Source organism: Lethenteron reissneri, chromosome 6, assembly GCF_015708825.2.
Source record: "Lethenteron reissneri isolate LAM-NWPU_2019-01 chromosome 6, ASM1570882v1, whole genome shotgun sequence".
NCBI classification, from domain to species: Eukaryota; Metazoa; Chordata; class Hyperoartia; order Petromyzontiformes; family Petromyzontidae; genus Lethenteron; species Lethenteron reissneri.
Window position 1 is genome coordinate 2817894 of NC_083784.1, and position 15423 is coordinate 2833316.

Consider the following 15423-nt stretch of genomic DNA (forward strand, 5'->3'; position numbering starts at 1 on the left):
TACATTAGTGATTTTTCAAACAAAGCCAGATACCACCATCATACAAGACTGTGCAACTGCTAGACCAACCAGAACGTGTACAACAATGACCGCCAGGGTGAAGGAGAAAAGGACGAGGATTTACATAAAACATTCCAGTATCTACATACCTATAGCTTGCTAATTCAAATGTTGCATGGTCCTGCCCCTGTATTAATGACTTTCAAGAGCAGGCTTGTGTGCACGAGTCATGGGATTCAGTAAAAATTAGAAAAAATATCTCCTACTTTTAAAGGGTTACTTTTTAATGCAGTGGTTTTCACGTGTGTGTCTTTGGTGACGACTGCCAGGGGAAGGAATTTTAGGACCACAGAAATAGCTAATAAAACATCACAAGATAGATCGCTCGCATTGATGATGTAAAAAACCAAGCCAATCTAAGCTCGCACCACACCAAGGGAATCCATCTAAGCATGAGCTTTATGGGCGACACTTAACATGGTGCTATTTCAAAGTCTGGCTGGATTGGTACTTTTTTAACTCAAGGCAAAAGCTGACTTCCATGTAATCGATTTAAAAATATATGTGTAGTGCTTATAAAAACCACCCCCTCCACCCCAGAGCAATAATCAGCCTTCCCTTGTGGAGCTCAGCTCTGCTTCCTCCATATAATCGGCCTTGTCACTGTTTTGTGAGCAGAATGTGTTGTCCAAGGTCACATCCTCCACCTAGAGAACATGCATGGGCAGCACAACAAACCACATCAACGGATTGACCCTTAATTCTGTTGGATCACTTGCATCAACAGTTCAACCTCAATGTACATTGATAGCGAATAGCCAGAGTAGGTTTTCTAAAAATAATATTTAAACAGCTATTGTAGATACTGTTGTTACAGCTTCATGACCCACAAAAGTCCAATCCCTCAATTTTTTCAGGAGCCTGCAATATTTTTTCAATCAGGGAACAAAGCTTGTTGTGTATAATACAAATTCACTCATTTGCGGGTAATTAAATTTGGACCATGATGTCACGGGAACTTTAAACGCCGGCTTGAAGCAGACTTATTTTAAAGCGACACCTGCAGTATCAAGGTGGCCACTGGATTCGAACCGCGGACCTCTGCAACAAGCAGCGAATCGTGCCACTGCTGGGCCATACCACTGCAACCGTACCTCGGGCGTCTATTCCGGGCTATAATACGCAGAGTTAGGCAGCTTTAGGGACGTAAACACACCGCCACAGCATGCAATAGTGATGTTATTTATATAGTCGGTTTAAAATATATGGTCTATAATGTTGCAGTTGAGGTTTGTAACTTTTAGACTTTTTAAAATCGTTAATAACGTATTCAAACTCAAAATGGACACCCCAGGAACGTCTATGCATTTCTTTTGGATGCGTCTTCATATAACTGCTTAACGGATGGCACCGACACAGCTTGTGACTAATGGGGAGGTCATTTTCTGGCCAAGAGGCTGACCTTGGCACTTGCGTCGGAAGGTTCTGCTTCGATTGACAGGTCGTCTATCTCCTCGGCAATGCTCTCCTCCGTCTTCGTGTGGTCCGACCTGTGCTCACACTGCACACAACGAGGATTGTCAATGAGAGTTTATCAGCCCAAACTTATCATTATACATCAGAGACAATGTGTAAGCACACCACACAAGATTTTATTCGTCTAGACAGTTGTTTGGGGTGGATTGGAGGCTCAGTGGTTATCGCACACCACACAATGAACCTGGCCACCCGAATTGGACACCCACCCGTGGCTAACATCAGTGACAAGTGATATCTGACCAGCGTGATGACATGTTAAAACTACACTGAGTGGAGAGGCCTCCTTCCACCAGCAGCAGATGAATAAAACCGTAATCATTTAACTTGTTTTCTTCTTGACTAAACGTACCCATTTACTTGATGACTATCACCATTTTTATTCTTTGGGTCTTTCGGTAAAGCCACGTAGATAAAACATTTTTATAAAAATATCACAACGTTTCGATCGCAACACAAGAAAATCGTCGATTGCTTGTGTTGCGATCGAAACGTGATATTTTTATTATGTTTTCTATCTACAGTAGAACCTCTGGTCACGAACGCTTCTGACCACGACCAAATCGGGTTCCGACCAAAAATTCATAAAATTTTTGAATCTGGTCACGAACACAAACTCGGCGGCGATCAAACACGGCCGCGGCCGATTTCCCCTTCCGCGCCATTTTTTTGTAAGCGCCAAATTTCCTGTTGTTTGTTTACAACAGAAACCCACGTGTGGCCGCCTTGCTCAGTCAGTCTCGCTTAGTAATCGGTCTCGGTCAGACGTGCGCTCATTCGCTGTGAACTCTGTGCAGTATTTTGTGTCTTTTCGCATACATTTTGCAATTAGCCATGGCCTCTAATCAAAGTGAAGAGTGGTAATGTTGGTGCGAAGAAGGTTTTAAAGAAAATTGAAATCGAAGTGAAGAAGGAAATTATTGAAAAGTTTGAGCGTGGTGTGCATGTTACCGATCTTGCTGCAGAGTACAAGAAATCAAAGTCTACGATCTCGACTATTTTGAAGCAGAAAGAGGCTATTAAAGCAGCTAATGTTGCAAGGGGAGTTACAATGTTAACCAAGCAGAGGCCTCAAGTGCTGGAAGAGGTGGAAAAACTGTTGTTCAAGGTTTTCTCAGTGTTATTCAATGTTTTTACATTTAGTTGACTATTACACTGTGAATTCTATGGTATAATTAACTATTTTTGTGCTTAAAAATCTAAAAAAAGCAATATATATACAGTTCGTAGGAGTCTGGAACGGATTAATCGTATTTACATACAATCCAATGGGAAAATTAGGTTCGAGTCACGACCAAATCGGGTTGCGACCGAAGTTATGAAACGAATTATGGTCGTGACCAGAGGTTCAACTGTACGTGGGTTACCGAAAGACCTAAAGAATATGAATTCCTGCAGTCACGAAAGCTTCAAGTCAAGATTTATCACCATTTTATGAAAATATTAAACATGCCCAGCACGTGTTTATCGGTCAAGGTTGACAGCTACGCCGAAAATAGAAAGCACAGCAGCTAAATACATAAAGCGACCGAGTAATGACCACCCAGATAATGGTGTGGTTACTAAGGGTTAATCCGGTCAAGAAACCTTGCAGATTTAACAACTTATTCAAAGCGTAATTACATTTCTAAGCATGCCTTATTAAAATTACACGACAAAAATGTCCACTGACCTCTGAAAATCATCCTCGTAATCTTCGTCTTTTCCTACATCAGAAAAAATACCATTAAAGCATCAACTCAAATACTCAAGAGTAATTTAACAGCAAAGTTACATACGGAAAAAAAAAATTCAGAGGAATGTTTAATGGACGCATACCCAGATCGAGCTTTCCAACTTTGGCAATTCCCGTTTTTTGTCTCCACCTTGGTGGTACTCTTGCTTTCGTCTGGAAAACAGAAAGCAGAACAACAAAGTTCAGCTCTAGCAATGCCATTAACTCAGGAAGTATTTCCCCATATGGGAGGAAATTGGAACATTTGAAGAATAGACACACACACTCACTCACCAGGGGACAACTTCAAAAGTCATCACAGATAGGCTTACCACCACCCACTTGCTGTACTGCCATCTCATGGCCATCTCGCAGCCCAGTGGATTTGAGTCTGAAATCTATTATCCACCAAACACCGCATCTATATTACATGTGAGCATCATCATGTCTGGCTTCCACAGTGAAAACATTTTACTCACAAATAGGACAAACCACTAAAAGATGGCTGAGGTCACATGAAATATTAACACTGAAAACCTCCACTCAGTACCACTCAGCAATTTGTCGACAACCCACAGGAGGGGTGGGGGCTTTTACCTTTCTTGTCATCAGCTGGGGAATCTGCAGCATGGGATGTAGCCGTGGTATCAGCTGCAGAGTCCTGCTTGTCCTTGTCTTCTTCCAGTAAAGGTGAGTCAGAAGACCTACCAAGGCCAGGCAGCCTGCAGACGCAAAACAAATGTCTCATCAACTGATTTGTTTTCACTCACCCCACGATATGTCCGTGTACCAGCTCGACACGTAACATTTTTGCACCTCCGATTTGCATGGTCGGCTACGTACGGCGCGAAAGAAGTTCGACAACATACACAGCAGAAATCCAATCCGATGAAAAACTCATCGGATATATTTACCGACTCCATTAATTTTCGAATGTCTATTACATCTGCTTATTTGCATTATTATAAACCGGCTATATGGAGATGGAGCTATGGTTCAGTGCTAAGTGCTCATCTATCCGAGTTGGAGTCCCGGCTAAGGCTAACATCAGTGACGAGTGATTTCGGAACTGGTGCTGAACTACCTACCCCCTCTTCACCAATCGGCACAGACCAGTGTGGTGAAATGTATCAAACAACCGCCATGACCAATATGGTTTGAGGAAGCCATCATCTAGCAATGGAGTGAGAAACGGCTGTAAAATATTTTGATGCTGATCAGAAAGCTCTTCACTTTATTATGCACCAAAATAAACACCGGCAAAAATGGAACATCTCGGGTATAACAGTAAGATTAAACACCCAGTGGACATACTTAATCCTATTTGCTCATGGTTTACACTACTTCACTCGTCTTTTTATCTTCAGTAAAAAAAGATAAGAATAATAACATGCGTCCTGTTTACACCTGGAATGTAAACGCCATTCCATTACATTGTTTAAAACGAATACACTCACACAAGAGAAAAACATCCAAATGCACTGGTAGCCCCAACAAATAGTCTGAATAAAGTAAGCAATACAATGCATGAAATGAGACAAAAACGGCAACTAGACAACATTCATGTACAGTGATTACAGCGTCTAATAGGGCAAGTTAGCTAGACGATTACATATCTGGCAGATTCTTACCACTTTGCTTCTTCGCCAAAATGATCATCGCGTGCATCATCATCATCAGTGTCGCTGTTGCGTGCCGATTTCAGAGGGTGCGAGGAAAGTGAGAAGAGCACATGGAATGGGCGGGTGAGTGGTGGATGTGGAAGGGAAATTCCACTCAAACATCGTGCAGCGTGCGTGACAGGAGAGGCAAGCCATGCAAGGAACCCCAACAGCTAAGCGATATTTTTCTCAACAGATGTTAAGAGAGACCCCGTGACAAATCACCAACTTATACCAAGTATTGCAAAGCCGATATTGTTCACAATAGAAACAAGAGTCTTGTGAATGCTGAGTGGTAACACTGTTTAACAAGCCTAAGCTACCAAGTCGCATTCGTGGATACGATTTAATATAACCTACGAACATATCACCAATCACGATAACGAGTTGGGATGGTGTGAATTATCTAATTCAACAGAATGTGATCATGCTTGAAGGTGAAAATAAATATATATCAAGTGCTGCCAGCTATGGGTGTTGATTGAATCTCCGCACCTGCAGTTTAATTAACTGATGCGATTCAAGTCAAGAATGTATTTTTTTTACATTGTGGTGAACACCAAAACGTCTAGTGGCTGCACCGGTGATGTAAACCCATGGCGTACACACACATGCGCGCGCATCCCAGACAATCGATTCTCGTGCAGATGAACGTGTGCATGTACCTCGAGCTTGACAGTTGACAAGAAAATTGACGCGTCATTCCAAACCTGCGCTAAAATATAAATCCGAGGGCTCCTGACCTTCCGTAGACTTTGTCGGGCTTGGGAGACAGGTCGTCAAAGAAAGAGTCTCCGTATTCCTCCCCATCCTCGTCCTCCTCTGCCAGCTTGTCCGCCCCACCCGCTGCCCTCGCCGCCACAGGCTCGGTCTGCTGCTCGGAGGGCCCTCCGTGGAGGCCGTTGCCAGCGGCCGAGGTCACTTTGACCTCCGGGACGGACTGCACGGCGGGGCCCTTGCTCCGGAGTCCGTCAGAGCTGGAGTCGTCACTCAGGCTCGCGTCTGGGGTCTTGTGATGAGCCGTAGCAGACGGATAAAAGTACAACGCACTCTGCTTGTCACTCTGCTTGTTGTGTTTAGTTTGTTGTCCTTCCCCCGCACCTCCGATTAGCACGGTTGGCAATGTAGGGTGCGAAAGAAATTCAACATACATACGAGTACTGCCCTCTTTGTCCTGCTTTGCTTTCAGGCTTGGGGTAATGCGACTGTCACTGCAGTCGATTAAGACATTTCCCAGTGGATACAATTTTACCTTTGGTTTTGGCTCTGGGAATACTGTCGTTTTACAGTCACTTGTAAGGTATTACATGTGTGTAATGATTGTTTTACTTTCTTGTCCATATATGAAAAAAAAATTCATTGATGTAAAGAGATATTTCCACAAATTTTCTGTTCACCCATTGACACTAAATCCACTATTCTCAATTAATCTCCGAGTGGTGTATTCAATTTGCAATCCAAGCATGAAACCCCAATTTGTCAATGCTCAAATAAAATCGGGGAATAAAAAAAAAACACGAAACATTATCACTAATTTGCAAATGAATTAATGAAAATTCACCCTCTGCTACTGGTAAATCGACATAACCACCTAGATTTTCTTACACCAACTAAAACACAAAAAGTCCAGTAAAACCTTCTTGGTTCTTTCGGTAAAGTCCTTCTACGTGACTTTACCGAAAGAACCAAGAAGATGAATCCCTGCAGTCACGAAAGCTTTAAATCGAAAAATCCAGTAAAACCGTTAAGTTCAAAGTAGGTTTTTAACGTACATTACCCTCCAAACATGACAGACGTGCACTAGGAACACCGTGTAATGAAGAAAAAGGGTTGTTAGTGCATGTTAATGGAACGTAGGCAATGGCATGCAGCAGCGGAAGGTACCAGCGTACACCACAACTTCGCGAGACAAACTCATGGCAGACGCTGGGAGGGAGGCAACTGCAGTATGGACTGCGAGACCGTGTGCTAGTGAGTTAGTCCAGAGTATCGGGGAATCCAACATCATCAGAACGGAGGTGAGATTGGGAAAACGGGGACGGACGTGACAGTTAACGTTGAACTCTCCTCTAAAGACTGAACGCATTCGAGGACTCACGCTATACAAATAAGCATTCATTGGAATGTTTGCATCCAGGACTGATCGCATTGCATAACAGAGCAGCTATGCCGTACGCAAACACGTCATTAATATTATCCAGGTGACTCAATTAGTAAATGAAAACTCAAAATAAACCCTGTTGAAGGCATTGCCATGAGTTATTGCATTACACATGTACTTCGATACATTGTGTAATCGCAAGCGTGGCCGGTATGATGACAGGACATGCTGAAAGGATGGGGGCCCATCTGCTGGATACGGTCCTGGACAAAACATTATGAACCCACTGAACCTGGTTCCCCCCGGCAGCCTGCGGCCTTGTTTTACCTTCCGCTGCCCTGCTCTCTCTTCTTTGACTCTGGGAGCTTTAGAGCTGCCTTTGTAAATAGGGATCTGAGTGCAAACGAGACACACACGCAACAGGCGGTGACTCCGGTAGGGGGGGGGGGCGCGTATGGCGCAAGAGGCTCGGAAACACAGGCAGAAAGAAAGCGTGTCGAGATGGCTTCCACGATATCTCTGTACGTGCGAGTGCTAGCTCACTTCAAATGTATACTTGCTACAATTCCAATTGTGCAATGCCATGTCCAGAGAATTCCCATTTTGAAGCAGCAGTTGTCTATGAAGGCAGGTCGAAGTAAAGTCAGTTTGTGTAAGTTTGAGAGGTGGTTGGATGACTCGGAGGTCAGCTGGCACAGTAGAGATCAATGGTTCTTCAAGTGCAGTGAGTTGATGGTTTCAGCCTAGTCACCAAATACTGTACGAAAAACAATCACATTAATATTTGGTTCTGCACTTAATGTGGCTTAATTCCAGCTCTAAGAATGAATATGTCGGTTCGACTGCCATGCAACGAACATTACTCTCATATGCAGAGCAGATGGGAAAGTGCTGCTCTCTATTGTATGAACCAGAGGTAACTTGAAGGGAAGTCAGCGGTGGCTCTGTGATATCCACTTCCGTGGGCCATTCTCTTACATGAAGGGTTGTACTGCTCCATGACGTGATGCCGATAGCACGATCGGAATAACATTGGGGGAATAAAACGTACAAACGTTTTAAACACCGAAACATTTAAAATACACATTTAGTCAGTTTTACAGTAATACAATATTGTCCCTGTGGTCTCTAATGATTCAAAGAAGGCATGCTGGAGAAAAGTCTTGCAGGGATGACAGCTCTCCCTTGCCTGCCTGACCACTGGATATCCTGGTAGCACAGTCAGTGGGTAATCACTGTTCACTCACTACCTCTTCTATTTAGTCGGCGACTTGATAAAGCCAAACTTGCGGCACATTAGGTTTGAATCTGTCCTGATGAAAAATAAGAATAGGTTTTACTCTCTCTGGTAAAAAAAACTGGTGTTTAGATGTTCAAACACCAAATAGATACTTTTTGCAATGCATCAAGTCTGCATTAACCACACGTACTTGCGGAAATACATGCAAACAATATATGCATTCTCCTTAAAATGGATTAGCCTACACCAGAGACAGCCATCTTTATGGCCTTAACTCACCAGTGTTACACCAGAGAATGCAAAAAGGTGAATAATGCAAAGACAATTCAAGTATCTTATAGCTCGAATCGAGCAAGTTATATCTTTGGGACCTTTTTGCCAGTATCTTCTGGGTTTGCATTAAAAGTGTGGCTAAATTCAATGAAACTTTACCATACCACAGTTCTGCAGGGACAAATCTTAACCATAAATAGGTAACTACTTTCTGTACCACTCCAACGTATGGTAAAGATCTAATAATGCTGCCTCTATAGTGAACATCTTAAGTAATGAAATACAAACCCATCATCAAATCACCCAAATGGCAAAGGGTAACTTGTGCACAGGACGCTTTAGCCATCAATGCCTCACCTTGCTGAGGGTAGGGGGACTGATGGACCGAGACTCCGACAGTTTCCTCATGGAGTGGACACTGTCCGCATTATCACTTTCGCCCTGTGAGCGACATCAACACACAGCATTTCAGGAGAGATCTAAATTTTTCAACAAATCCAATAATGTGGTGAATCGGTTCTCCATTCAAAAGGATTACCTCCTCAACCGACAGTCTTAACCTGAACAGGTAAGTCTACTCTGGACATCCATACCTCAAAGGAGCCTTTTCTGATGCCTCTGGCCCTTGAGCGCTTTAAAATCTCCAGCAAAAGCGGTGCTGACTTTGTGGAGTCTGTTTCCACGATGCCCAGCTTCTGAGTCAGACCCCCTCTATCGTCCAGACCGATCACCTGCAGCATAGAAATCATCATCATCAATCACTTATTACTTATACCACGCCTCCCGTGCAGAACACCTCGAGGCACACTGCGGTGGCTCGTGTCTCTGTGTGGTATAATGTGAATGCAGTAATCGCCTACAAGTGGGCATTCGTCTGCCAGTATGGAGAAATGTTCCTCCATGGTCGTTTCCCACGGTAAGTAATTTGTGACAAATTTATCAAATTCGTACCACCACCACACACACACACATGGCCTATTATTTTTCGAAAAACGTCATGAGATGTTTTGCTTCCAATGTGAAGCAGATGGCGCATATACTTGGTTAATATCCTTGCAGTATTAATTAAGATGGTCGCTGGGCTCAACAAGTGGCAATCGCACTACTTCTTGGATCATAGCGAAACATTTTCTCACCGTGTTTGTCTCCGGTGTGAATACGGCCAAAGTGAAGTCCAGGTTAAAAAATTGTAAAAACTCCGTGACGAGACTGGCTATGAGAAGACCTGCACATACCAGTCAAAGGACGCATAATAAACTTTTAGCATTCAATAAACACTCACAAATTTGGAAACGTGGTCATGAAAAACAAAGCATTTTACTTCACAACAGTGCATGCCACGTTGACGTGATGAAGCAACTTACCATCTTTTGAGTTTAAGAAATTCTTGAGTTGCTCATTCACCAAGGGTGTTTTATTCTGAAGCAGAAAGTGGAGTAAAATCCGATCTATTACAAAATTCCAAGCGGTAATTCGTAGACGGCTTTGAAAGATTTAACAGCCATAAATAATGAATGCAATAGATACCTGCACAGCCTCCTGCTCTTCCAATGCAAGAAATACTGCGGCCCGGAGTTCTGCCTAAAAAAAAACATCACAACGAATTAACATCACCATCATCACCGCCGATATTTCACTTCGGGGACACGAGTGCTCGACACTTCTTTTTTTCGTTATCCAAAAATCAATGCTTTGTTAAAATTAGTATCATCAGCCATGGACTAGCCACTGGAGCGTGAAGGCCTCCCAATATTATCATCATCCTTTATGGGCCTACTATGGCAAAATCTACACCCTGCACATAAACTGTAAACTGGTCTCATGGTTCAATTTCCAAAGTGGATGTGCTCTCAGGATCGTTCTCTCTTTTGGCTGCCATTCCATCATGAGTCTCATCCGTTAGTCATCAAGACTTTTTGGCTTCGTGTCCTGTGAACACACCCCATCTCGTAGCAGACATGGGCGAGCTAGGCAGCACTGTGCCTGGAAAGTGCTTGGATGCCGAGCAACCATCATGCATGACTGGTTCTTCAAGGCCACTGCCGGCTTTTATTATACTTTAAGTTCATTATCATGTTACGTCTTTTTTAACGTATACATATTTTTCTTGTTTAAATTGTGTCAACCGCTTTTACATTTGCCTTGTAAAGCACTTTGTATTGCATTTTACGCACAATTGTGCTATATAAGTAAAGTTTTATTTGATTTGTAGGCAGCAGACGGTGCAGCAACATCTACTGCCCCATGCCTACTGCACTTCTATGCACCAACATGCACTGTCATCAACCCGCACTGACCGGCCGTGGTTTGAAGTGTGGTTAAATAATCCCCGTGGCCGGCCACTGCGTGGGTTGAAGTCTTCATCCAGGGCTGGATTAACTAAGATGCTGCACGTGTTACTCTATGTAGCAGAGTATAGTGGCATCACGACCGTAATGGCTGTCAAGCTGTAATAAATCCCAGTGTGTTTTTAACAAGAGGTGCAACACGAAAACAAACATCTTCTACGCCATCCCTCACACACGGAGTGTCCAATCGCGCTATTAAAGAGCGCCTAACCGTGTGTTTAAAGTACTGCAATGTACAGTTTACCACGCTCGTTCATTCAAACTCGGTGTGTAGTAGCTACGACCATCGTCATGTAAGCATTGTCCCCATCGCAAAATAGGAGCAGTCATCGCACAGCAGGTTTTTTTACCCCGTGCTAAAATAAACCACACCAAAGGGAAATAATACAAAATAAAACATAATAAAAATTCTCACGACGTTTCGATTGCAACACAAGCAATCATCATCAGGTGTAAAAACTACAGCATGACAGCAAAAATGTTCTTGCTGTAGTTGTCACACCTGATGATGATTGCTTGTGTTGCAATCGAAACGTCGTGAGAATTTTGATTGTTTTATTTCTATTATTTGTATTATTTCCCTTCTACGTGACTTTACCAAAAGAACCAAAAATATGAATCCCTGCAGTCACGAAAGCTTTAAATCGAAAAATAAACCGCACCATTAAAGAGTATTTTTTTTCTCTCTCTGCTCAATTAAAATTCATACAAACGAATTAGAACGCCTCCATCCATTCCAACTTCTACAGTGCTGGTTTAGCTGGCCGCAAGGCGTTTTGAGCTTTCTGGCCTGTAAGCCAGCAAATGTGATGTTAAAAAACATGGACATTTTCTTGGTTCTTTCGGTAAAGTCACGTAGAAGGGAAATAATAAAATAAAAAAATGAACATAATAAAGCAGACGTCCTCAGGTGAAGAACAGAACGCTGTCTTTCCGACAGCCCTGTTCTTCACCTGAGGACGGCTGCTTGCGTTGTGGCCGAAACGTCGTGAGAAATTTATTGTTTTATTTTTATTATTTTATCATTTCCCTTCTACGCGACTTTACCGAAAGAACCAATAATATGAATCCCTGCAGTCTCGAAACCTTTAAATCGAAAAACATGGACATTAGTAAATTGAAAGTAAAAAAAAAAAGTAAATTAGATTTCTGGATCCTATTTGTAATGCGGTAACAATACAACAATGCCATAACTACCACTGCACTTGACTTGCAGATATTTGTACAAGTGTGCAATGTGGTGCAGTGTCAATCCACTGCTGGATGAGGCCCTCATGCTGTTGCGTTTGACCATACTTCACCACGCTGGTCTGTGTGGGTTGGCAGAGTATTGACATACTGTACGATACGTGTACTTTGTTGACCACAACAGACCCCCCCCCCCTTCACATTCAACACTGATCTAAACAATCGCATTAAGTGATAAATACCAATACATCAAACAATTAACGTTAAAAATTAACCACCTTCATGATTATTATTGTACAGTAATGAACAGGCCCTGACCAGATAACATTAGTTCGGTAGGCCAACATCAAAATACATTATATTTTACACTATGAGACCTCCTTTAGCAGTGGCAAAATATAAAGGTGTCAGTTTTTGTACCAGTTGAAAGGGTAAAAACCTATCACCAAATTTTATTTGTACGTACGTTAACGGTTGAAATGAAGTATTTTAATAACTTTGTTACCCTAAGTCAGCTACGTTGCTGCGTTGTTGGCAATGTGTACAGTACGGTACTGTACTCCTGTACCGGCGCGGTGAAGTATGGTCAAACACAACGGCGTGAGGGCCTCATCCAGCAGTGGATTGACGACTGCTCAACGGGCAAGAGACGAATCGTCATGGTTCTTTCGGTAAAGTCACGTAGAAGGAAAATAGTAAAATAATAAAAGTTAAATAACAATAACACGTAGAAGGAAAATAGTAAAATAACAAACATAAAATAATAAAATTCTCACGACGTTTCGGTCACAACACAAGCAGCCGTGATAATTCTATTTTATTGTTATTTTTATTATTTTACTCTTTCCCTTCTACGTGACTTCACCGAAAGCAGCAAGCAGACGAATCCGTGCTGTCACGAACAGCTTTAAATGGACAAGTTTACGGGGCCTAATTCTAGATTTGAAGCTTTCGTGACTGCAATGATTCATATTCTTAGGTTTTTTCGGTAAAGACACGTAGGTAAAACATCAAAATTATAAAAAATAAAATAAAGATCACGACGTTGCCTCCGAAACGTCGTGATCTTTATTTTATTTTAATTAATTTTGATGTTTTACGGGGCCTCACCTTGATTTTGTTGAGGACCCCGTTCCCCTCCAGGGTCTGAACGAGGAGGTCTCGAAGCTCCGTATCCTCCTCGGCCGACATGTCTGCTCCTCCCGCGCGCTCGATGGACGCCGCCAGCTTTACAACGTTCAATCCTTCCTCCTTCTTCCTTCCTTCCTTCCTTCGTTTCTCCTTCTTCTTCTTGTTCCTCGACGGACTTACGGCTTCTCACTCCCCACCGCCACCAAGCAAACAGAACGGCACTCGGCCCCAACGGCTGATTGATTAATCGCGCGGTGACGTCATCGCGGTTCGTGATGACGTCATTGGATTCCTCGCAGCCTGCAAGAATTCTGTGCGATGACGTCGCTTTGCTGCTGGGTTATGACGTCATGTATATTGTGGTTTTAGAGGCGATGGTTGAACCACGAAATGATTCATGCACAATGTGCTTAGGGAGCTATGGCTGCCTGCTAAATTATTCATTAAGACGTCATGCATAATGTGCTTAGGGAGATATGGCTGCCTGCTGATTTATTCATTATGACGTCACGCGTAGTCTGCTTTGGAGACTGGCTGCTTGCTGAATTATTCAATATGACGTCATGCGTAGTATGCTTTGGTGACTGGGTGCTGCTGAATTATTCATTATGACGTCATGCATACTCTGCTTTGGAGACTAGCTGCTTGCTGAATTATTCATTATGACGTCATGCATATTATGCTTTGGTGACTGTCTATTAAAATATATTCTTGGGTCTTTCGGTAAAGTCACGTAGATAGGTTCAAAGAAAATAACAAAAGTAAAAAAAAAACTACGACGTTTCGATCGCAACACAAGCAATCGTCATCAGGAGAAAAAAGAGCCATACAATCTGGGTGGTCTAGCAGCAGAGGGTTTTAAGGAAACCCGCTTGGTTGGTTCGATCAAAGATGTCGAATCAGTGATGATATTGTTGGTTTTCGTAACGAGGCGGTTGGTGGGATCTCTTAATTTTGGTATAGCTACCATCATACTGGTAGGAACCTCCTGGTTACACCAGCCCACAGGGGATTATTGTGTCCGTCGTGTAGGGAGAGGTTGGGTGGGGAGGGTGGGGAGGGGCTAGGAGGGGCTGGTCACCCTGTGGTGCCCTTATAAAACTCAACGTTTAACCTACTCACGCCGGCTTGTTCCCGCCCTCACAGTCGGGCATATTTGCGGAATACACCACGCCGCCGTTGACCCTGAACATTGACCGAGCAACCCAACGTTCCTACCAGCTCCCTCTGCAGGAATGTGTTGTTATTGTATGTGGTGTTGTCCATGATGACTGTGGCATTGCCCTTCTCGGCTGAGAGAATGACGATGCCATCTCTCTTTTGTAATTGAGAAAGCTCAAAGCGCTCTTATTTAAATTTCGATTTAAAGCTTTCGATGTGGTCTCTTTGTTTACCAAAGTTACTGTGCTTGACACCATTGCAGAAGCTTACCCGCTCTTTTTTCTCCTGATGACGATTGCTTGTGTTGAAACGTCGTAGTAATTTGTTATTTTCTTTGAACCTATCTACGTGACTTTACCGAAACTCCCAAGAATATGAATTCCTGCAGTCACGAAAGCTTTAAGTCAAGCTTTGCCTGCTAAATTATTCATTGTGACGTCACAGTTACCTGCGAGGGTCATTCTCGCGATGTTGATTTAATATCATTCGTGATGACGTCATTGATGAATTACCCTGAGCTTCGTAACCAATTGGATATTCATCACAAATCGCGGCGCCCTTTACGGGGAGGCTACGACATCAGCAAAGGGCAGCAGAGCAATGTCCACTGTTGAACTGCATTTTTCCACGCTGTAATGTTTCTCCGCTCGTTTGTTGCAAAGTCGATCGACTTCTAAGAGACTAACTTGAGAGGCATCGTCTCCATCGTTAGGAAACCTCGACTCGTCATCATCAACACCCGGCCATTCCTTCTTCCGCCCCTCACTCTACACACCATCCTCTCACCCACCTCGTCACATTGCATACTTATAATTATCGTCGTCATACTCTCATGGAGCAAGTGTGTGAGTTTGTCCCGATTTTATGAAGCGCATAACATTTGTTGAACATTACAATGCATCATGGGACCTCCTTTGCCAGTACCAAAATATGAGAATAGGTTTTCCCATTAGAATGTTTTTTTCAACGTTCTAAAAACATTCGATTTATGAAAATGTTACCATTTGTATTATTATCAGCGTCACTACCAATACCCCAAACGAAGCCCACAAATGTTGCTCATACAGAAA

At 42.9% G+C, this 15423-nt stretch overlaps 1 protein-coding gene across 1 annotated transcript; it reads right to left on the reverse strand.

Moving 5' to 3' along the window:
• Positions 1 to 3: 3 nt before the first annotated feature.
• CEP43 (centrosomal protein 43) lies at positions 4 to 14814 on the reverse strand. The gene is given in 17 exon segments (XM_061572342.1): positions 4 to 707; positions 1463 to 1561; positions 3205 to 3242; positions 3355 to 3376; positions 3378 to 3424; positions 3848 to 3972; positions 4882 to 4935; positions 5655 to 5920; positions 7340 to 7405; positions 8883 to 8966; positions 9119 to 9256; positions 9662 to 9750; positions 9890 to 9944; positions 10053 to 10106; positions 13172 to 13405; positions 13407 to 13492; positions 14802 to 14814. Coding segments are annotated over 17 exon segments (1569 nt in total). The 3' UTR covers positions 4 to 608.
• Between the last annotated feature and the right edge of the window lie 609 nt (positions 14815 to 15423).